This window comes from Rhipicephalus microplus, chromosome 8, assembly GCF_043290135.1.
Source record: "Rhipicephalus microplus isolate Deutch F79 chromosome 8, USDA_Rmic, whole genome shotgun sequence".
NCBI lineage: Eukaryota > Metazoa > Arthropoda > Arachnida > Ixodida > Ixodidae > Rhipicephalus > Rhipicephalus microplus.
Window position 1 is genome coordinate 60,978,595 of NC_134707.1, and position 22,365 is coordinate 61,000,959.

Consider the following 22,365-nt stretch of genomic DNA (forward strand, 5'->3'; position numbering starts at 1 on the left):
CGCTTTTTCAAAGGCTTTTCTAAAATCGCTGAACCGCTAAATGAACTTACAAAAGACGGCGTACCGTTTGTTAGGGGTTATGATCAGCATCACGCCTTTGACACGCCATGAAAACATCTCCAAGCCCCACCTGTACTCGGTCACTTTGACGACAACGCTGCCACAGAGCTACACACGGATGCCAGCAACGTCGGACTTGGAGCTGTCCGACGTTTCAATGGCAAAAAGGCGTAGAGCGCGTGATATCCTATGCAAGTCGAACACTATCATGCACAGAGAAAAACTACTCTGCAACAGAAAAAGAATGCTTAGCCGTTGTTTGGGCTATAACAAAGTTTTGCCCTTATTTGTACGGTCGACCATTCAGGGTGGTTAGCGACCACCATTTTTTATGGTGGCTCGCCAACCTCAAAGATCTTTCCGGTCCTTCCTAGCACGGTGATCCTTCCGGTCCTTCCGATCCTTCCTAGCACTGTGGAGCCTTCAGCTGCAAGAATTTGACGTTACAGTCATTCACAAGTCAGGACGCAAACACACTGATGCTGACTGTATCTCACGTGCGCCGATTGGAAGTACGAACACGGGCGTTCAAGAGGACGATACATTCTTTTCCTCTGTATCAGCAACCGACTTGGCTCAACAACAACGCGAGGACATGCAGCTAAGCCCGCTGATTGACTACCTCGAAGGCCGAAAACGCAGCCTTCCTGGAAACTTTGCACGAAACTTCGGGTTGTGGTTGCCACCGATTATTTAATGAGTTACAGCGAAACAAAGGCCCTGCCCAAAGCTACAGCAGCCTAAATCACCCAGTTTTTTATCACCAGCATCGTACTTTGTCAAGGTGCGCCAGCTGTGATAATTACTGATTGTGATACAGCTTTCATCGCAGAGATTCATCAAGAAGTTCTGAGACTAAATGGTACAAAATATCGGAAAACCACGAGATATCCCCCCAAACAAACAGACTCACTGAACAAGACCATTGAAGATATGCTGTCAATGTATGTGGCCCTTGATCACAATAACTGGGATGATATACTCCCTTACGCAACTTTTGCTTACAATACAGCAGTCCAAGAGAGTACAGGTTGCACTCCATTTCACTTAGTTCATGGTTGAGAGGTCACTACAATGCTCGACGCAATGCTCCTTCCCAACAACCTGGGCATGTTCAACGCGGACGCTGCCCTGTTCGCTCAACGCACCGAGGAGGCCTGTCAACTCGCCCGACGCCGTATTCAGGCTCACCAAACTGCGGACGCACGCCGCTACAACCTTACACACCGAGAGGTTACCTTCCAACCAGGCGATGAAGTTTGGGTGTGGACTCTCATTCGATAGAATGGTCCCTCTAAAAAGTTGCCGCGGCGCTACTTCGGCCCGTACAAAGTTCTACACCGACTCAGTGATGTTGCATACGAAGTTCTCCCCGAGAGCACCTCAAGACGTTCCCGTCGGTTTCCACAAAGTGATGTGGTGCTTGTGTCTGTCAAGGCTCAAGCCATATTTTTCGCGTCATCAATCGAACGTGGACTGACTTACCATGCAATGACCATTTTTTGTCACTTTTGTTTCTTTTTGATTGTCTTGTGTCCTAACTCCTTTCTTTATTGAGTACTATGACACCAGCCAATTTTTTTTCCTTACGACGCACTTGTTGGATTCCATGGTAGCATCTTTTTTTTTTCTTTTTTTTCCTCAACCCTCACTACCAGCATCGAGACGATGTTTTTCGAGGAGAGGGAATAATGTCACAGGTAATGGGTATGAGCCATCAACTGTAGCGTGTAATTGCTTGGAAGTGAAGAAAAGAAGAGGCCTTTGCTTCCTGGTCTGGGGGGCGAGCAAGACGTCGATGCTGTCTGCTATTTCGTTCGTGGCAATATGAAATCGCGTTGACGTAATAGACATTTCTTTATTGCTTTCTTGATACTTTCGATTATTTGGCATTCTGTCAGTTCGGAAATTTTTTTCCAGTATCATGAAATCCAAATGAACGAGCTTTTACTGTACTGCTACAACTTATTGTAATGAAGTTACGAGGCTTGGCTTAAGTCATTTGATTAATCTACGATAGGTTCGTAAAGCAGTGCATGGCATAATTGAAGCAGGGCCTAAACCCTTGAGGTGCGCGCTGTAGTGGACTACATGAAAATGTGTCAAACTCGTGCAACATAATTTCAAGGCACTCGGTATTAGATCCCAAGAAAGAAAATGAGATGAGAAAATGAATGAGTTTGAGTAACTATGTGCAATTAGCATGCAATCAATATCATATTTATTCTGCACTCAGTCAGCTTTAATTGTTACATAAAAGAATTAAATTTTATGGACTTTTCTGTTTTCTACACATAAGGGACCGAGAAGTCTTCAAAATTTCTGTTTATTTTACCTTGCTCAGTGAATTTTGTTTTAGTCCACTACATAGGTTGGCTAAAATTGTGGAGCTCACTCAAACTCGCCCATTAAATATATTTTGCATTTGGGACTCACTCAGAAAAATTTTCCTTAGCCGGACTCACTCAAACTCGCCACTCGCTAAAATTTTCTTTACCAAAAAACTTAAAATTTTTTTTTTTTGCATTTTACCTTGGTCAGTTTTTTGTTTTCTTCCTCTGTTTTTCCCCGACCAGATGAGATTCCGTCAAACTGTTGACTATACTGTATATGTTTTGTTACGATACTTCGCTGTATTGGGATTCACCCGTTGCGTTCGTTGCTCTAGTAGTTGTAGTGCGCAACTGTTGATGCAAAGGTCATGGAATCGAATCCCAACCTTGGTGGGCACATTTTCCGTAGAGGCTAAAATGTCCGAGGTCACTGTATTTAGTGGCATTAGGTAGACAAAATTTTCGAAGCCCTTCGCTATGGTGTCCTTCATATTCATATCGTGGTTTCGGGACGTTATGCCCCAATAGTTGCTATCCTTCATCGAATTGCAAGTCAAATGTGTCCCCACATTGTTGTGACGCCTTATCTTTCTCTCTGTTTTTAGGTTACAAAGCAGCATCCTCTGTATTGTAGAGGACCAAGAATAGCGACTCCAGGACCTGTGAAAGTCGTGGAAGGTGCCAGTGCATATGCTAAAGAGGCTGCTGACAAAACCACATGGTGTGCAGGCATCTATCAGACCAACATGTACTCTCCAACGGTCTCCTGTTGGATGCAATCCCAAGATCTCGAAGACAGCGACAATATTTCTTGATCGTCGGAACCGCTGTCCCAAGGTGTAAGTGCGCCACTTTGCATTTTCAAATCAGCATCTGAAAGTGCCTTGAAGTTCCAACACCTGAAAAGCCCCCATTGGTGATGTTGGGCCTCCTCTGTTGTGGAATGAAAGCTAATCTCTGGCTTAGTGCTGTATGTGTGGTGTTGCGGAGCCAAACAGTACCTCCCCTTGAATATTGAAATGTTTTCAAGACCCATGGAGCGCAGAATGATGACATAAAACCAGCAGCCCCATGTACTTCCACACACACTGCGAGCAATATACAGTAGACTCGCAATAATTCGAAATCTGATCATTCATACTTTCGGTTCATTCTAACAAAACAAAATTTTTTTGTTGCCCTCTATTCTTTCAATGTATTTAAAAGCCTCTTAATTCAAACTTAATCATTTGGTTAATTCACACTTTTTGCTCTTTCCTATCAGAAAATATGTGCTGCTTTTCAACTACTATTTAAAAGTTTGCGTGTTTATATTCCCAACAGTCTAAATATGAGAAATGAGCACCTCAGGGCTTCAAGGAGCAAATGTTTGAAGGGAAGCACATGCATGGTCATAGGCGTACCAGCCGGGGGGGGGTGAAAAGAGAAAAGTTAGGGGGGGGGGTGAGCCTGCCCACATTTGGTAGTGGTCACTCTTGCTGCACGCTGGGAAAACCAAGCAAGGCGAAATTTTTCGCCACCACAGTAATCACTAAATTTTTTCTTACGGGAGAATGAAAATGTTACGAGGTAATGTTATAACATAGTGAAATTTTGCCAACATTTACTCTGTGATGATTTTTCTTGTGGGCTCTTCGCGGTGCGGGTCTCCTATGCGACGCCTTTGCATCTTGTGCTGTAGTATTGCAGAGCAGGCAAGGGCTGAGCAGGGGCCCTATAATATTATTCTACTTCATATTTTTATTCTGCTGTGACTTGTTGATGAATTATCAAGAATCGACTGTATCTGCACTAACACGGCGGCTTCGCTGCCACCTCTAGGTCGATTTCATGGCCAATAGTTATTCAGTTTATCTGTGTCTTCGTGGTAAGTCGTAATGGTATTCCAAATGTGCTGTTATTGTTACAGTCAATGGTGAAGCTAAAGTTGTTTCATAAAGCTGGAATTGTCACGCGAGTTGAAGAATGCCTCTTGCGTGCACTATTTAGTTAGTGTGTCATTATGCGGGATACATGCACAAATTCTACGATAACTGTGCATATCCAAGCTTTGTCTTCAGCAGAAAGTACTACGCTTGCTGAATTGAAGTGTTTGCTGGGATTCGCAAAATTGTTTTTGAATTTCACTGCGGATGTGGCGGCAATTTCTTTCTCTCAGTGCCATGAAATGCCCCTTCGGATTGGTCGTCCCAACCACAGTGGTTATGGGGCCCGGCTGCTGACCCGAAAATTGCAGGTTCAATCGTGGCTGCAAACAGTTGCATTTTCAATGGAGGCTAGCTGGAGGCCCGTTTACTTGGATCTAGTCGCACATTCGAGAACCGCAAGTGGTCGAAGTGTCTGGAGCACTCCACTATGGCATGCCTCCTAATTGTATTATGGTTTAGCTAGTGAAACTCCAGAAATTATTATTAATTACTCTCTCTCGGACTGTGTACGCTCTTGTACCAGTCTGCCAGCTTTGACAGCACCTTTGCATCTGAAAACTTTGACAACAGTTCAGAAATGACACAGACAAAAAGAAGTATTACAGCAGCACTGAACTTCTGAAATAAATGATAATAAAAATACAAGCACACTTAAATACTGACGACCTGTCGCAAAAGTGGCCACTTTACATGTGAGGTCAGAAGGCACCATTTTTAATCCTAGAAACGAATACCAGGCATGGAAAATTTCAATCACTTTCATGTGAGCAGCCACAAAGAAGGTTGCTGTGGTCCCGAACCTCATTATCATGCTACGCTATGGAGGGAGAGCTGATGCACTGATCACTTCGTTTCTCACCATATCAATTTTTTTTGTGGCTGTTCACGTGGAAGGGATGAGAATTTTCATGTTTTTTAGTTTATCAGATTCAGAATGGTGCCTCCAGATGATGTGCGCTAAGTCCTGACATGCATTAGCCTGTTGTCAGCTATTAAGTCTGCTTCAATGTAAAGATATTTAGCTGCTAGAGAAGAACTCTTTTCTTGCCTGTGTCGTTTATACACTGCCTTCAAGATATTAAAGAACTATCACCAACTTGCTCAGCTATCAATTCTTCTACAACGCCTTTGCAGCGTAGCTCATTCAGACTTCTGGCTTCTTTCAGCAACGCCTCTAGTCTTGGAATATCCAACACGGACCAGCAGTCGAATGGGGGAATATTGAAATGGTGATGGCATCACAGATGGTGATGATGAGTGCAGACTGACAGCAAGCTCACCTTTAATGAAGAACGAGAGAAAAAGGCCCTGCCACAGTCAATCGAGAGCCCGCACTTGTCATCGTCAGTGATAGCGCACTGTGCTCATGGAGGTTTCAAGATCTGGAGGCTTTGAACTTATGACAGTGCTGTGACCTTTCCAATGCAACCTGTGGCTACAGACGATTGTATATTGAAATAGTCTTCTCGCGTTTTACATTGACACAGCCTAAGGAAAAGTGCCGATTCTGCGAGCACACACTTGCTTGCAATGGTCCTTTTCAGCAAATAATTAGCAAATAAATGAGTCAGAAGGTCGCATCTATCGGTAGATTGCATGGTGTTGTGTCAGATTTCTTGCTCTATTTTCGATAAAATTAATTTTGCCATTCTTTCAACCCGCAATCCTGCCTTGCAATCCTTTCATCCCTCTGGACTAGCCTCAGCTCGTCTCTGAGTGCAGGACTGGACTGCACTGCCTTTCACATAAATCTGCTGATAATCTCTTCCTGCCCTTCGGTGCTAGCTGTGCATTCCCATGTGCTGTGGTTCGGTGTCAGTGTGCTCTCACTCCGCCGGCATATGTATTCGTATTCTGTGGGGTAATACGTATGTAATCTGTGGATGTTTGTGTGTCTGTATGATGCCAACGCCGCAGAATCCACGGCCGAAAGGTACTTGTGTGGTACTGGGTGGAGCCTCAGCTATTCTCAGTAATATTGCAGGATCGCCTTTAAACTGTGATCGATGGTCGTTAGGTTCTCCACGGTGTTAGACTGAAGCGTGCAGAACTTTAGCATTGAGAAGCCGAAGCTAGATCGCATTCATTGCTTCGCCTCTTTGGCGAAACTGTGACTTTTTTTCTCGAATACTAACCACCTACGATATATTTTAGCAGTCCATTGTACAATTTTATGTGCGGTACTTCTTGTAGGAAGTTTTATTATGCAGAAGCGATACACTCAAACCCCGATATAACAATCCAGGATATAACAAATTATAGGTTATAAGGAAGTAGATGAAAAATAGTCTTGCCATAGATATAGGGTTATGAATAAACCTGCATAACGAATGTTTAGATATAACAAATTTATTTTTGTATAAGATGCAACTTTGTTATAATGAGGTCGGGGGTATGAGACAAGGGGGCATTAGATTTATGCGGCATGCATAAAACATGACGAGTTAAGCTATTAATTCACCCACTTTTCTCTTGCGGTTACAGGCACCATCACATAAAAGCACAGCCTCATGTGATGCACCAGAATGCCTTTAAAGTGCCTGCTGTGATAACGTGATTTTTTGATATTGAGGTTCTCCCCACCACAAACATAGGCTCCATAAAAACCACCCACCACCACTTGGCCAATGCGGTGGGCGCACTGTGAGAAACGAGCCGTTTTAATGGCCAACTAAGGTCAACACATCCTTTGTTTTGTAAAATGGTGGCTAACTTCAGAGGAATACCTTCGAGCTTTCCAAACTCTGTATATTTACAAATCACCCCATGCCTCATAGAAACGAGGAAAAAGGCAAGGGCAAGAGATTTTTGGCTCACGTGCCTGTCATCTTTGTAGACTTAGATTTAGGTGCATATGTGAAAGGACCACATGCGGCAGAAATTTCTGTACCCTTTCATTCCGACATCCCTCATGATTATCTGGTTTTCGGACATCAAACTCCAACAATCAAATTGTATACTTACTTAATTGGTTGGGTCTGACAAGGTGCATTGCAGTATTTTCAGTCACCCTGTAGATGCTGATGCCTCCTTACTTTCAATGGATAGGGTTGAGGCATACTTGTTCCCAGTTCAACTAGTGAAATGGGGCTTTAATGATTGTTACGTTCTTGGATGCTTTATATCATGCTGCAATCAGGTTGTATTGCTGGCACAATCAACTGCAGTTTTTCAAGGGAACCGTTTTGTGCAGCGTGACCAGTCTACATTTTGTGAGAAGGGCATGTTCAAACCAACAAAGGCTAACATGACATCGATAGTTGGATGGAAATATGTCTGATCAAGAACAGACAAAGACAAAGCAAGACATTTCGGCCCCTGTACGGAAAGCTTGTTCACAGCGAAGAAAAAAATAAAACAAAAAGTTGGCCCCGTATCTGCATTTAACCTGCAAATGTCGTCGAAAGACGATACTCTTAAGTGTGGAGAGAGTGAAGAAAACATTTATTTTATGTCCTGCTCAAGAAAATCGGTGAATTGTATTCTGGAGCGCTGCGTTAGAGTGCCTCGAGCGTGCAGCAAAGGCGAACAAGCGCATCAAGTCACGTCACACGTGAGACATGAGCGCCATCTCGCAGTTTTTTTTCAAAAACAAAGCGCGTAGCTCTGAGACAAGTGTGCGCGCTCATCTCAGAGGTGATAAGGTGTAGAACATAAGGCGACGGGTAGGTGCCACCACCGTCTTGCTTTAGCAAAGCGCTGGAAACACCCGCCTTTCCGTGCAAGCGTAGCATGGTCAGCGCAGCATGATAAGCGCTACGGTCCTTAAAATTACTTATGTATGCCTTTTCTAGTAAAAGGCGCACATGCAGAATATATACGTGTTGTTAAGGTGCCCCAGATATGCGCAATAATTGCTTTTTAATCGACAATCGCACAAATATGAACGCTGAAGCTTGAGCAACATAGGTGGGCGATGCGGATGAGGTGGGCCGTTTCGAATACTCGATGTTGTTAAGAATGGACTGACAAATAGACAGACATACCAAACATTTTGCGTCGAAGGTCCCCAAGAAAGACTATCGTCTTTAAAACGGTGCACCTATCCAGGCCCTGTTTGCAAATCTGCTCTGTGTTGAGGTACTGTGGCAGAGATGATTTGCCCCTCGCATGCACTTGTTTAAAATTTCGGCAGCTGTACAAACAAAATGACATATGATCAGAGGGCATAGATGCATATAATTACTGCATGTAAACTGGCATTCACAAAATTTTCTGCTTTCCAGAGGTTCTTGCATCATTTTATAGTCTTAATAACAGTGAAGTTTAGGTTCTGTGTATTTATATGTGGTGCATACCACAGCCCGAGATATGAAGGTACACACAACACGTGAGAATAGAGAGTCCTAAACTCTGTTACAGCTGAAATAGGTTGCCAGTTGCGGCATAGTATAATAGCTATGCAAGCTGTTGAAGACTGCAAACTTCTCCAAGCACACACCACTGCCAAAAGGTGCAACTTGCAGATGTCAAGAGAGGTTGTGCTTCATTTAAAATGAACTGATACAAATTATTTTACGGAGCTTTGCTGGTCATGCACCTTCAGAGTGTGTGATGGCTACCATTTTTTTAGGGCTAAAGTTTCTAACAGCGACACCAGTTCGTCGCTCGTAGCTTTGTAGTACTGCGTAACAAGTATAACATTTCTACCTCCAAGGTGGTGCCGGTGAGAGATTACTTCTGTGCGTTGTTGAATAATAAAAGATAGTGCTCAATATACATGCCAATGGCTGCTAAGGGGGAATGAGAGACAGGAGAATTAGACTTTTAGTTAACGAGCACGCTGCGAATTTTTTTATTGTTCAACAACGCACAGAAGACGAGAAAGGGTTGCTACGTTACACTCGCTGGGCGTAACCTCCTAGGTTTCAGAAAGGTTTCGCGAGGTTGGGCCGCAGTGCCATGAATACAGTGAACTAGTATATACCATGAACTCAAGGTGGTTAAAGGTGTGAAGTAGACACGAAGTGCAAGCGGTAAGAAAGTGTGCGCGTGCCTCCTCTCGTTCAGTCCCTGGAATGTCCGCTGGATGGCGGTGCTTCTATATGAGGAATATATGATGAAAAGATGCGAGATGGTGGTACTTGGAGTGTTGAATAGGTGGACGAACGGACACACTGACAGATGCATGGACGGACGTACGGATGGCTGCACGGACGGATGGACGCAGGAGCGGATGCATGGACGAAAGCAGGGACGGACGCACAGATGAACGTGCGGACGCACGGGCGGCCACACAGACGCACGCATGGATGGACGGATGCAAGAACGAATGGACGAACGGATGCTTCGCCCCACTATCCATCATTCACTCCGTGGATATGCTGCCATTTTTTATGGCTCCACATATGTAATCTACATATCATGTATTGTTTGTAACACCAAGTGTTATTGGTTGAAAGGCATAATTCAAAAAGCATCTAGCTAGCTCAAACAGCAAAGGTGTTTGAGCTAGTCGCAATGCCTGACCCTATCGAAAAATACTTCGGTGCGTCGTTGCCTGGAAACCCTTCGCCTTGCGCAAGTGGTGTGACGTCATGTCGAACCGTGCGTGTTTGTGCGCGCCGTGTCGAAACAGTTGCTGCCATGGGTCGCCACAAGGAGGTACGCACTCCCGAGGAGGAGGCCGCGTTTCGCGAGGCGAGACTCGCCGCTATGCGGGAGAGGCAACGACAGGCCGACCCCGAATATGCAGCCAGAGCTCTCGAGAACAAGCGGCGTCGACGATCCCGATTATGCTAGGCGTGTGCGAGAACGGATTACTGCGTACCGACGGATGCGGCGCCAGGACCCAGTCATTAGGGAAGCAGAGTGCGAGCGACGCCGAGCCCGTGACCACACGCTGGCAAGTTCAACCACAATGTAGGAAAACGGGAGACTTACCAGCTTCGTTGTGCTTGTCGCGGCACTCCGTTGCAGCAACTGCGCACTTAGATAAAAAACAAAATGCTGCTAACGCGAAATTGTCAGCCTCGCCTTGTCAGATGAAGTTTGTTGCGCTTAGAAATCTGCAAAGCGTCAGACTTGATTCGAGGCACCGACTCCGCCGAGCTCGGCGGTAGCCGCCTTTTGTTGCATTTTACAAAACCCTGTGTTACAAAACCCTGCGAACAATGTGGTTTGCACCGCTCATCATCGGTACGCAAACGCGTAATTTCGTTTTTACTGCGCGAACAGGCGAAACAGGCGCGGGAACGTGGTACTGTGCAAGAAAACAAAAATATAAATAATTAGGTTAATTCGGTTTTTTTTATGGCGCAAAAGCAGCTAAGGCTATGCTGCGCCAGACACAAGACTTTCAGGAATGGACGCTAAAAAGATGAGATTTTAAAGCTTATTTAACAGGTTACTTTCTTTCAGAAAGTTTAGCAAGTCAGGCAGAGGTACTAGAGGGTCATCTCCTAGGAACAAAGCAGGGTGTAAAGGTACGTGTTGTTTGTATAGCTTGCTGAAATGTTTTTGCCTCTGTGTTTCAATGGTAGGACATGTGATTAGGATGTGCATAAGTGTTAACGCTTCTTGGCATTTTTCACACGTTGGTTGTTCTTCCTTTGCGAGTAAGAAGTTGTGTGTCAAGTGTGTGTGTCCAATGCGAAGTCGGCATAATACAACTTCAATAAACCGTTGCTGGTGACGGCAGGTCTTCCATTCCCCGAGTGTGGGTTTCACCAGGTGGAGCTTATTGTTCGTGCAGGTGTCCCATTGCTTTTGCCATTTCGCTAGTAGGGCCAGGCGAATTGTTCTCTGGATATCTTTAAGGGGAATTTTTACTTTTGTTACTGTTTTATGGGCTGCCTGGGAAGCATACTTATCTGCTTTTTCGTTTCCAGGTATCCCAACATGACTTGGGACCCAGCAGAAACGGATGCAGGTTGCCTGGCTGCTTAAGTATACCATGTTTAGAATGTCGCCTACTATAGGCTCACATTGGGATTTTATATGTAGTGCTTTTAGTGTGCTTAGTGAGTCGGTGTATATGATTGCTTTCTTGTATTTTTCAGCGATGATTTTCCGAACTGCTTCACTCAAGGCATAAGCTTCAGCTGAAAAAATGGAAAAACTACGAGGTACTTTCACAGAAATTGCGCTTTTCGTCGTCACAATCCCAATACCCACGTGGTCCTCCGTTTTTGAGCCATCTGTGTAAAATTCTTCGTAATCCCTATATTCGTGCTGAAGTGTATAAAATTCTTGGATTATGTGTTATGGTGGGGTGCTCTTTTTGTTGAAACGGCTAAGTGAAAATTCGCATAGCTGTGACAGGTCAAACCATGGCGGCAGTCTTGGTGGTTTAATAGCGACATCTAGTGATTCAACAGGGATGGTATAAAAGCGGCAGTATTCCTCGAAACGTAGGACAAGTGGTTTGATTAGGTTCGGTTTGTTGAGATAGTGTGAGCGCGAGTCACATTTTGCGGCAATTTCATAGCAGATGTGTTCAGGTGACGACCGTATTCTTAAAACATATGACAAGGTTAGTAATGCTCTTCGATCACATAGAGGGGGCTCATTGCATTCTACGTATAGACTTTGCACAGGTGATGTTCTGTAAGCACCACTTGACAGACGGAGACCGAGGTTGTGTATAGGGTCGAGACGGCGGATGTATGAGTTTCGCGCCGAGCCGTAGACTATGCATCCGTAGTCTAAAATGCTGCGTACAAGGGATCGGTAAATACGTGTAAGGCAGAATCGATCGGAACCCCAGTGTTTATGGGAGAGTACTTTGAGCACATTGAGTGCTCTGTTTGCCTTAGTTTTCAGTGCATTTATGTGTGGCAGAAAGTTTAGTTTTCGGTCGAATGTGATTCCTAGAAATTTGTGTTCTTGTTTTACCGGCATGTTGATGTTGTATAGTTTGAGCGCGGGTTCAGGGAACAGTCCTCTCTTTTGTGTAAAGAGAACAGCTGTGGTGTTTTGGGCTGAAAAGCGGAAACCATTTTGGTCGGCCCATTTCGTAAGCCGATTTATTGTAATTTGGAGTTGCCTTTCGCAGGATGATAGGCTGGAGGCTCGGCATGCAATTTGTAGATCATCAACATAGATGGAGTGCATGACTGTACGGGGTATAGCCCTGTTGATGGAGTTGATTTTTACTATAAACAGGGTGGTGCTCAAAACGCAGCCCTGTGGTACACCATTTTCTTGGACAAATGTTCGTGACAGTACCGTACCCAAACGTACTTGAAAAGTTCTATTCGATAAAAAATCGTGTAAGCAGTTCAGCATTCTTCCGCGAATCCCTAAGTTAGCTAGATCTCTCAGAATTCCGTATCTCCAAGTTGTGTCATATGCTTTCTCTAGGTCAAAGAAGACCGAGAGACAGAACTGTTTGTGTAGAAATGCTTGTCGTATTTCTTGTTCCAGCCTAACAATGTGATCAGTGGTGGAACAGCCCTTTTTGTATCCGCACTGGTGCGCGTCTATTAGGTGCTCCGATTCCAGAGTGAAGGTAAGTCTAATATTTATGATGCTTTCGTAAGTTTTTGCAAGGCAACTTGTTAATGCAATGGGCCTGTAGCTACTTGGGGTTGTTGGGGGTTTACCAGGTTTTAGGAATGGTATGACTATGGCTTTTTTCCAATCTTCAGGCATTATGTCAGAGTCCCATATTTTGTTGAAGAATTGGAGAATTGCCCGTGCGGATGCTTGGGATAGGTGTGCCAACATTGCGTAGTGTATTTGGTCAGACCCTGTTGCCGTTTTTTTACCGGCAGAGAGTACCCTGTTCAATTCGTGCAGCGTAAGCGGAAGGTTATAACTTTCATTTGAGGTACTGCTAGTAGGCAATCTTTGTCTTTCTGCATTTTCTTTATATTTCAGGAATGTATTGGTGTAATTTGCTGAGCATGATACCTTATAAAAGTGTTCTCCTAATAGGTTGGCCTGGTCTTCTAGTGTTGATTGTGTGTCTGGACTTGTGAGCAGTGGTATTGTGTAGGAGGAGTACTCTCCTTTGAACTTCCTCACCTGGTCCCAGATGTGTTTAGATGTGACTGAACTGTTAATTGATGATATGTATTTTTGCCATGAATCCTTTTCTGCCTGTCTTCGAATAAATCGGGCTCTGGCTTTTGCCTGTTTGAAGTTGATGAGGTTGGTGTACGTGGGGTACCTTCGTAGAATTCCCCAGGCCTTATTTTGTAGTTTTTTGGCATCACTACACTCGTTTGTCCACCAAGGGTTGAATTTCTTGCGTACGATGCCGGATGATTGCGGTATTGCTTTTTCTGCTGCTAAGATTAACACTTTGATGAACTCTTTGTTTAGTTCCTCAACAGAAAGCTCCGATGAGAAAACTTCATCGAGCTTAGCGTTTTCTGTGAAAACTGGCCAGTTTGCGAGCTGTAGTTTCCACCGGCGTGGCCTGCTTGTTAGAGTTGGGTAAGATGGTATGAGTTTTACGATGCCGGGTTGATGATCACTACCATAAGACGTGTTGAGGACGCCCCATTTAAAATCATTAAAAATACACGATGAACACATGGCGAGATCTAAGCAACTAAAAGTGCGCGAGGTTGGTGAAAAGTAGGTAAAAGCACCGGAATTAAGAAGGCAGATGTCATTTGATAAAATGAAATCTTCCACGGCTTGCCCTCTTGCGTCAGTTTTGTCGCTACCCCAAAGGGTTGAATGAGCATTGAAATCCCCAACTAAGATAAATGGTTTTGGCAACTGTTCCACTAGATTTTCCAAGTTTTTGGTGGTGAAAAGGGTGTGAGGTGGGATATACAGTGAGCAGATGGTGATGGTCTTGTATGATAGGATGGTGACGGCTACGGCCTCGAAAGATGTGTTTATTTGGACATCTCGCGTAGGAGTGCTGCCCTGCACCACTATGGCTACTCCTCCTGAAAGACGGTTGCAATGTTCGCGGTCCTTTCGGGCAACTTTGAAGCCTTTTAGGAAGTGGCTGTGTTTTGTACCAAGATTTGTCTCTTGGAGGCAAAAAGCTACTGGTGAGAATTTGTTAATGATGTCCTTTATGTCACCTAAGTTATGAATTAAGCCTCTACAGTTCCAATGTACGATAAAAGCCATGGCAGAATAAAATTAAGTAAATATACTTCTGGGGATTGATTGGTATAAAAGATGATAGGTGACAATATTAAGAAATAGAAATAGAAAGAAATACGATAACCATTACGGTTATCGCTTACTTATTGTGGTTACAGGGACTTTGTCCTTGTCCTGTTTGGTACGCTCGAGAGAGCGCTTGTCCTTTGGTGTCGATGACACCGGAGTTTTGTGGTCGATCTCCATTGCCTTGTCTGAGGCGCTGGAAGATCGAGAGTTAGGCGCTGAGAAACGAATCTCTGGCCTTGGCACTCTATTGAGTTTAGGGCCCAGGGAGACCGGAGTCTGCGGGCCTTTTGATGTGCATGGAGCAGCTGGCGCTGCTTCTTTTACGGGGGCGGTTTGAGTCACCATAGAACCACTGGGTGTGGTAGCGGTCGACTCCTGAGGCCTTTGCGACGCTGCCCCCGACTGCGTCACATCGGCGTAACTTCTGTGGAAAAGGTACGATAGCCGTGTTCGCGCTTCGCTGAATGATATTTTTTCTTTGATGGTCAGAGCGATCACTTCTTTTTCTTTTTTCCAACATGGGCATGACCGGGAATACGCTGGGTGTTCCCCGTCACAGTTAACACAGTGGGGTAAGGATGAACAGTTTTCTGATTTGTGGTCGTTTGCGCTGCATTTTGCGCATGTTTCTTTGCCTCTGCAAGAGTGCGAGGCGTGTCCGAATCTCTGACATTTGAAACAGCGTCTGGGGTTGGGAATGTAAGGTCTGACATTTATTTTTAAGTACCCAGCCTTAAGAGAGGTGGGCATTTCACATGTTCCAAAGGTTAGAATTACGTGTTTGGTGGGCAATGCCTGATTATTGCGACGGATTACAATTCTTTGGACTTTGATGACGTTTTGGTCTTGGAAACCTTCGAGGAGCTCTTCGTCACTAAGGCCTAAGAAGTCTTCCTCAGAGATCACTCCCCTGCTGGTGTTTAGAGAGCGATGGACCGAAACGGTGACAGCTGTTTCTCCAATGCTGGTTAGTTGGGATAGCTTAGGCACTTGGTCTTTTTCGGTTAGCTCCAAAAGGAGGTCACCGCTTGACATTTTGGATGCTTTGTATGTGGGTCCTATTTTTTCTTTTAGGCATTTAGCCACCAAAAATGGGGATAATTTTCTTAGAGGTGTGCTGTCACTGTGGATAATGTGGTACTTCGCGAAAGTAACTTTAGTTTCTTTCGAGACGTGATAACTTGCTTCGGTGCGGCCTCTCTTGCGAGACCGATCAAGGTCGGCGGATGCTTGTAAAGCCATACAAGTATGAATGTGTTCGGAAACAGCGGTGACCACCCACCACGGAGCCCAACAAGGGGACGCGGTTGGACTTGTTGAAACAAGCCCTCCCGACGCCAGCCGTACGCTATCACTATAACCCAATGTAATTATCCAAGGTGGGATACCTACACAAGGTTAACCCTTGCCGCCATGAATATCGGAAGTAAACGGAAGAGAGTAGAAGACAGGACAGATAAATAGTAAGAGATAAAGACGAAGATGTAGGGAGAGAGAGATAGGAAAAGGCGACTGCCGATTTCCCCTGGGTGGGTCAGCCCAGGGGTGCCGTCTACGTGAAGCCGGGGCCAAAGGGGTGTGTTGCCTCTTCCGGGGGGCCTTAAAGGTCCAATCACCCAGCGTCAGCTCAACCCCCAGGATCCCCTTTTCCCCGGACACGGCAAAGCCACGCACGGCTAGGCGTGGGAGGGAGCCGAAACTCCCCCGTTAGCTCGGGTCCGTGGTGTCGCTACACACCAAACGCCTGCTTTAACAGGCGCAAAATATATATATATATATATATATATATATATATATATATATATATATATAAATAAGTGCAAAGTTTTTTTTTTCCATGGACGGCTTCTCATTCTTTAGTTTTGTAATAAGCGATGTTTTATTAGTTCGAGCTAGGCAACTCCGAAGATTTAAAAATAAAAATGCTTCGCGCGCGCGACTGAGGCGGGTGATTTGAAATCGGTTGTGTAGATAGGTCTTCTCTGGTGGCTCATGCAGCCGTTCTCTGACAGCACTGCTAAGTCGCCGAGTTTATCAGGGCATAGAGTTTCATACAGTATTATTGTATAAATTTCTATGGTATCAAAGAGTGCGCCCGATCGTGCCTCGGCAAGACATGGGGTGGGTAACCCGCAAAAGTGTGAACCGCCGAAGAAGTGGCCGCTTATCACGAGGCTCAACGTGCTGCGAAACGGGAGAGAAATTGCTGGCTCGGAAGGCACCCGCCCTACTCGGCCGAACCGGCTGCAGCGTGCCGATCCGGAATGCGCTGGACGAGCGAAGGCCACGGAAACGGCGAGAAAGCGATTGCTACGCGAAGACCCAGACATCAGGGCGGCTGAAAATAAAGGTCGTCGGGTCTGTGCTTTAGTGGAGGCTGCCAGCGTCAGGTTTGAGTGTGGGTTAACTTTCGTTGGAGCAACGAGGCGTTGGTTGGAGTTTGGCCGTTCGTGCAATGTGTGTGATATATGACCGTTGCGCCTAAACTTTGCGCTATTTAGTGAAAGCTCCCGAGTTTTTTTTTTCAGAAATGAACTACCTGACGTAATACAATGTTCAAGTGTTGGGCATGTTCGTGGTACTTGCATCCTTTGGCAGCGTTTAGCGCGATCGCGTCGCTTGGGGCCTCTTCGACGCATGTTTCTTGCGAATTTGCTTGCAGGAAAATTCGCGGGGATTTCTGGAGAATGCTGAGCGGGAAATGCTCTTGAAATGGAGAACTGCCGCCGATCCGAAGGTTGTGGCTTCGCGTGAGCATTAATTCCAGATCAGGAAAGCAAGAAATCGTGTCCCTTATGCTTGAATGTTTTTTTTTTGGGGGGGGGGGACTTATTTTTTGCAGTGGTTATAGTGCTCTACTGCGCTGACAAAGGTCGCGGGTTCGACTCTCTGTCACATTCTCGATGGAGGTAAAGATGCTGGGAGCCTGTGTACTTAGATTTAGGCGCATAATATTAAAGAAGCCCAGGTGGTCAAAGTTTCCAAAGCCCGACACTACAGCGTCCCTCACGATCGTATTGTCGCGACGTCAAGGCAGAGGTCGTAATGCACCGACAAAGAAAGCAGCAGGTTGGCTTTTTTAAAACAGCATGCCAGAGCATTCTCCTTTCTCTTTCTGGCTTCTGTATAATGCATATATGCTTCGTCATACTCATAGCATGCATGTGGCCAATGTTGTTTTGTGGATGTTAAAACAAAACAATTATTTGATTCTGTCCATTGGACTCATTTAAGTGCGTCTGACAAATGTCATTGGAGTATTTCTCAGTCACCGTGTAGATGCCCACACATTCTTATACTTAATGCTGGTCATGAAGCACCCCTTTGGCTTGTTAAAGAAATACATCCTTCGAAAAGCCGCCATTGCTACGAACTGTTGAGCCAAATATTACAGCCGTGTGTGCACATAAAGGCTATAAGCGGAGCGCGAAGTTCCTGTTTCACCTTGTCTTGTCAAGCTGCGGTAGCATGTCAGCTTCGCATTGCTATGTGCCTCAACGTCGTGGGTTCGAGCCTCACTCGCTTATAATTATTTTCCTTTTCTTGTGTTTTTTCTTGTTGCAGTGCTTGTTTACGATCAGGTAATGACCGCAATTTTCAAAAACAATTAAGAAGCCTGATTTTGGCCCAATACGGGGGTGCCATGCGCCAGCGTTGAGCGTGCATCGCGGAGTGTGCCAGCCTCCAAGCATCCTGCCACACTGGTACAATAATTATATCTGGCACTGGGATAGTGCCACCGGGTTTTCCAATAGAGTATGCGGTAATAAGTTGCGTCGTGGCACCTGTGAAAGTGAGGAAACTTGAACGTATTTGTCGACTCATGCAATGCCGATGCTGTTGATGCTCCACCAGTGGCACATTGCGCAGATGATCCACTGCTGCAGAATCCTACACAAAAAGCCTGCGATGTAGCCAGCTATATTGCCAACATATGGTGACAGCCAAGGATTGTGCTCAGCCTATCCTTAGAGTTAATTTGTAGGGGATCTGGCAAAAATGCAGGCAATTCCCAATTACACCTAACTGCCTATTTTCTAGTAGTGCGAGCAAAAAACTTGATTGGGGTACCTTCTCGTGAAATGTCTTCCTTGAAGACCTTCTTAGTCAGCTTGAGCACTTCTCAGCGCTACAGACAGTCATTGTTTCAAACTAAAGAAAACAAACAATTGCCCACCAACAGCGAACGAGTGGTCGCACGGTCACTTCCGGTACAAAACGGCAATGTCATCTGCGCGCACTTGTAGCGCCATTCTGTTCCCCCGAATGGAGACACCGAACCAGACCGCACAGCTGCTGTAGCGCAGCGATAAGCAGCTAACCGAAACTATGAGTTGACAGCAGCACCCATCAGCACCACCACGTTATGAAGAAAGGAAACCACATAACATTTAAGCGAGGTGATGTAATGCAGTGGGAGCATGACGTAATGCGTAGCACAGTGAATGGCGCTGTGCAATGAAGTGAGTTGAGGAGAAATGAGTCAGGCACATATAGCGATCGCTGTATCTCCAGTCCTACTATAGTTTTATGAAACATTATTTCGCCTATGTATTTTTAGAAGGCATACAACTCATTTCAAAATGTTGTTCTGCCAAGTGCAAGGGGTGGTTTGTGGCCCCTTTAAAGGCTAAGGTTCAGCATATTTGTTTCCAGTTCAGCTTGTGAAAATTACTTTTACAGCTTATTACATTCTTGAGCATTGTCAACAAGGATAAATATATTTATTTCCCAACAGCGCCGCTTCCTGGCTGCTGACGGCTTGCATGCAAGTTTCGAGGGAGTCGCGCTGCTGGCACAGCACACGAGGGTGCAGCTGTGATGGACGTCGGCGGCATGGAGATCGGCGGCAATTGCTTGCACGGACAACTACAGTGCCAAGCCCCCTCAACAACAAGGAGCCGAGCGACACAGAGCCATCCAGGGCCCCAGCAGTGACGATGTTGCCACTACCACCAGCGAGGCCAGCGAGCCAGCGAGTCCCACCAGTGAGTCAGAGATCGGCGGCAACTGCTTGCACTGCAAACTCCAGTGCCAAACCCACTCAACAACAGCGAGCCGAGGGACACAAAGAGCCATCCAGGGTCGCAGCAGTGACGACGACGCCACTCCCACCAGCGAGGCCTTACACCACCAGGCGGAGGCTTCCAAATGACACGGGGAAACAAAAGGTACGGGCAGTCTTAAACATGCATGGTCCCACTCATTTCTATCGATGAGGAAAATCATTGAAAAGCGGGTGCAATACGAAAAACACGCGGAACGACTAAGCAAATATCTATCTCATGAAATTGCACCTAAGGGCCTCCGCCTAGCCTGCAACCCCTCAATGTCTACACTAAGTGAAGCAGAAAGGGGGAAGTGGGAAAAAATATTACTAGAAGCGTCCTTGCAACTCACTCGGGTCATTGCGGACCATAGTGAGCGTAAGGCCGCCGAATACAGTGTGACGGAGGCCACGCAGAAATGGGTATCTAATCTCGGAGAGCATGAGGCAAGAGAACTGGAAAGATATGAACTAAAAAAGAGAGGCGAAATTTCAGTAGTAAAAGATAGAAAATTCAAGCGGGACTGCAGAAGCTCCACTGCTCTCCAACAGGAAAATAGGAATGAGACCGTACAAGAACGCCAGGGACCACCCGTACCGCCACCTAACTTTGAGGAGAAAAATGGGAACTCGAAACTACAGTGCAATCCTAATCAAAACATCCTTACTCTCCAATATGACGCTGACACTCCCGTGCCACGTGATAGCCAAGAGCAGCCAAAACTTATGAGTAAAATGTCCTCAATCTGTCCAACACAACGCTCACACCCACTCAGCTTCAACTTTTGTCGAGAGGCTTAACCGGTTGTCCATCATCCAGTAGATCCAATGAAATTGAACTGTACCAAGACCTCGATAACTTTGCGCGTAATCTCCGCCTCCGTGAATACTTTCATGATCGCAAGGACTGTACGGACGAGAATAGATTGATTGGTGGTGACAAATCATGGTGTCCAGGTGAGCAGGGGGACAAACACCTCGATATGTATATATCAGCAGTTAAAAAAGATATCATTAGAGCGTATGAAAAAAATCGGCCATTTCGAAACAACATATCAAAGTCAGAACGAAGGGCACTCGATGAACTACGAAAAAACACTGAAATTACCATCAAACCGGCTGATAAAGGGGGATGCATAATAATTCTAAACACGTCGGACTACTTAAATAAGGGGAACGACAACTATCAGACACAAAATTCTACAAAGAACTTGCAACGGACCCGACTCCCGAATTTGAAAGGGAGATAAAAGTAACCCTAAACAATCTCCGCCGGGACGAGAAAATTACCGGCAAGTTAAAAGCAATGTTACCGGCCCATTCTTTTCCCGGTCGATTCTATTTGCTTCCCAAAATACACAAGGCAAGCAGTCCGATAGTATCCAGTAACAGCACATCGACAGAAAATATATCAGAATTCATCAATTCCTTAATAAAAAACATCCCCCCAAATTTTCCCTATTACCTAAAGGACACAAACCACTTCATCTGCGAAACTTCAAGTCTCGACATCCCAGGCGGTAGTTTTCTGGTGACCATGGACGTCCGCTCACTGTACACCAACATACCCCACCATGACGGAATAGCAGCTATGGTTTCTGAATATGTAAAATCTGACTCATCAACTAGTGTAAGTGGCGAGGTACTGTTTACACTTCTTGAACTTGTACTAAATTATAACAATTTTGAGTTTAATGGCAAGCATTTCCTTCAGGGCAGTGGCACTGCAATGGGCACGAAAATGGCCCCAAACTTCGCGAGCACCTTTATGGCTTCACTTGAAATCCAATTCATTGAGGGACGCACCTTGAAACCTTTCTACTACAGAAGATACTTAGACGATATTTTTATGATATGGAACCATGATGACGGAAGTCTTTTCCGCTTCATAGAGGATTTTAACAAGTGCCACCCGTCTATTAAATTCACGCACAAAGTTTCCAAAACTAGCATTGACTTCTTGGACGTCACTGTCATGGTCAAAAATGACCGCTTGTCAACAAATCTTTACAAAAAGCCTACAGACCGTCAAATGTACCTACATTTCAACAGCAGCCATGCAAAGCATTGCAAAACGGGTATTCCATATTATCAGGCCTACCGGTACCAAAGAATATGCACCGATATGCGGGAATTGTACAGACACGTGAAACACCTAAAGCATTCCTTATTGAAACAAAATTATCCGGAAGACATTATTGACGATGCCATACTACGTGCTCGCAACGTGAACAGGAATGATATAATTAAGGGACCAAACAAAGTATCTAAAACGACTTCCCAAACGAACCTTGTACTAACTTACTCCTCATCAGCGCCACGAATCAACAACATACTTTCCCGCCATTTCAACATAATCAGGCAAAGCAAACAACTAACTTCTATTTTCGTGAAGCCACCTCACGTGGTGTACCGCAGGGATAAAAATCTGAAGGACATTCTTGTCAGAGCAAAAATAAACACCCCCAAAATTCAATCAGGGTGCCATCCGGCCTGCGGAAAAGCTCAATGCAAGGTATGCCCACAGATGGTCACAACACGTGAATCCAAAGCGAATTTCTTGGATTTCAAATTCTGCATAACTGAAAGTCTTAATTGTGACTCCAGTAACTTAATATACATGCTACATTGCAACATCTGCGGACAAGAATATATCGGCCAAACAGACACGCCATTTCGGCTGCGGTTCAATAATCACCGGTACCACGCCACTTCACTGCCGAAGCTACCTTTATCTAGACATCTGCGCCTGCCAAACCACAGTTTTGAAAATATCAGTGTAACTCTTTTGCTGTCCGGTTTCTCAAACAGATGCGAGTGTGAACAGCGTGAGGCATATTTTATTTTCAAATTTCGAACATTAGTAGCCGGCATCGACGAGGACCCCGGAAAACTCTCCTGCCTCCGAGAA

General features: G+C 45.2%; 1 protein-coding gene across 3 annotated transcripts in view; it reads left to right on the top strand.

Moving 5' to 3' along the window:
* Positions 1-19,445, top strand: part of LOC142769080 (uncharacterized) — a 33,395-nt gene extending 13,950 nt beyond the window's left edge. For 2 of the 3 annotated variants that reach the window (XM_075871932.1, XM_075871934.1), the window contains 2 exons: positions 2,999-3,232; positions 5,488-5,911. In XM_075871932.1, the coding sequence (XP_075728047.1) occupies positions 2,999-3,208 (210 nt within the window). In that variant the 3' untranslated portion in view covers positions 3,209-3,232; positions 5,488-5,911. Of the gene's footprint in view, positions 1-2,998; positions 3,233-5,487; positions 5,912-19,145 lie in introns of those variants that run through there. The other variant, XM_075871933.1, reaches the window with a different exon arrangement.
* The last annotated feature ends 2,920 nt before the right edge of the window (positions 19,446-22,365 follow it).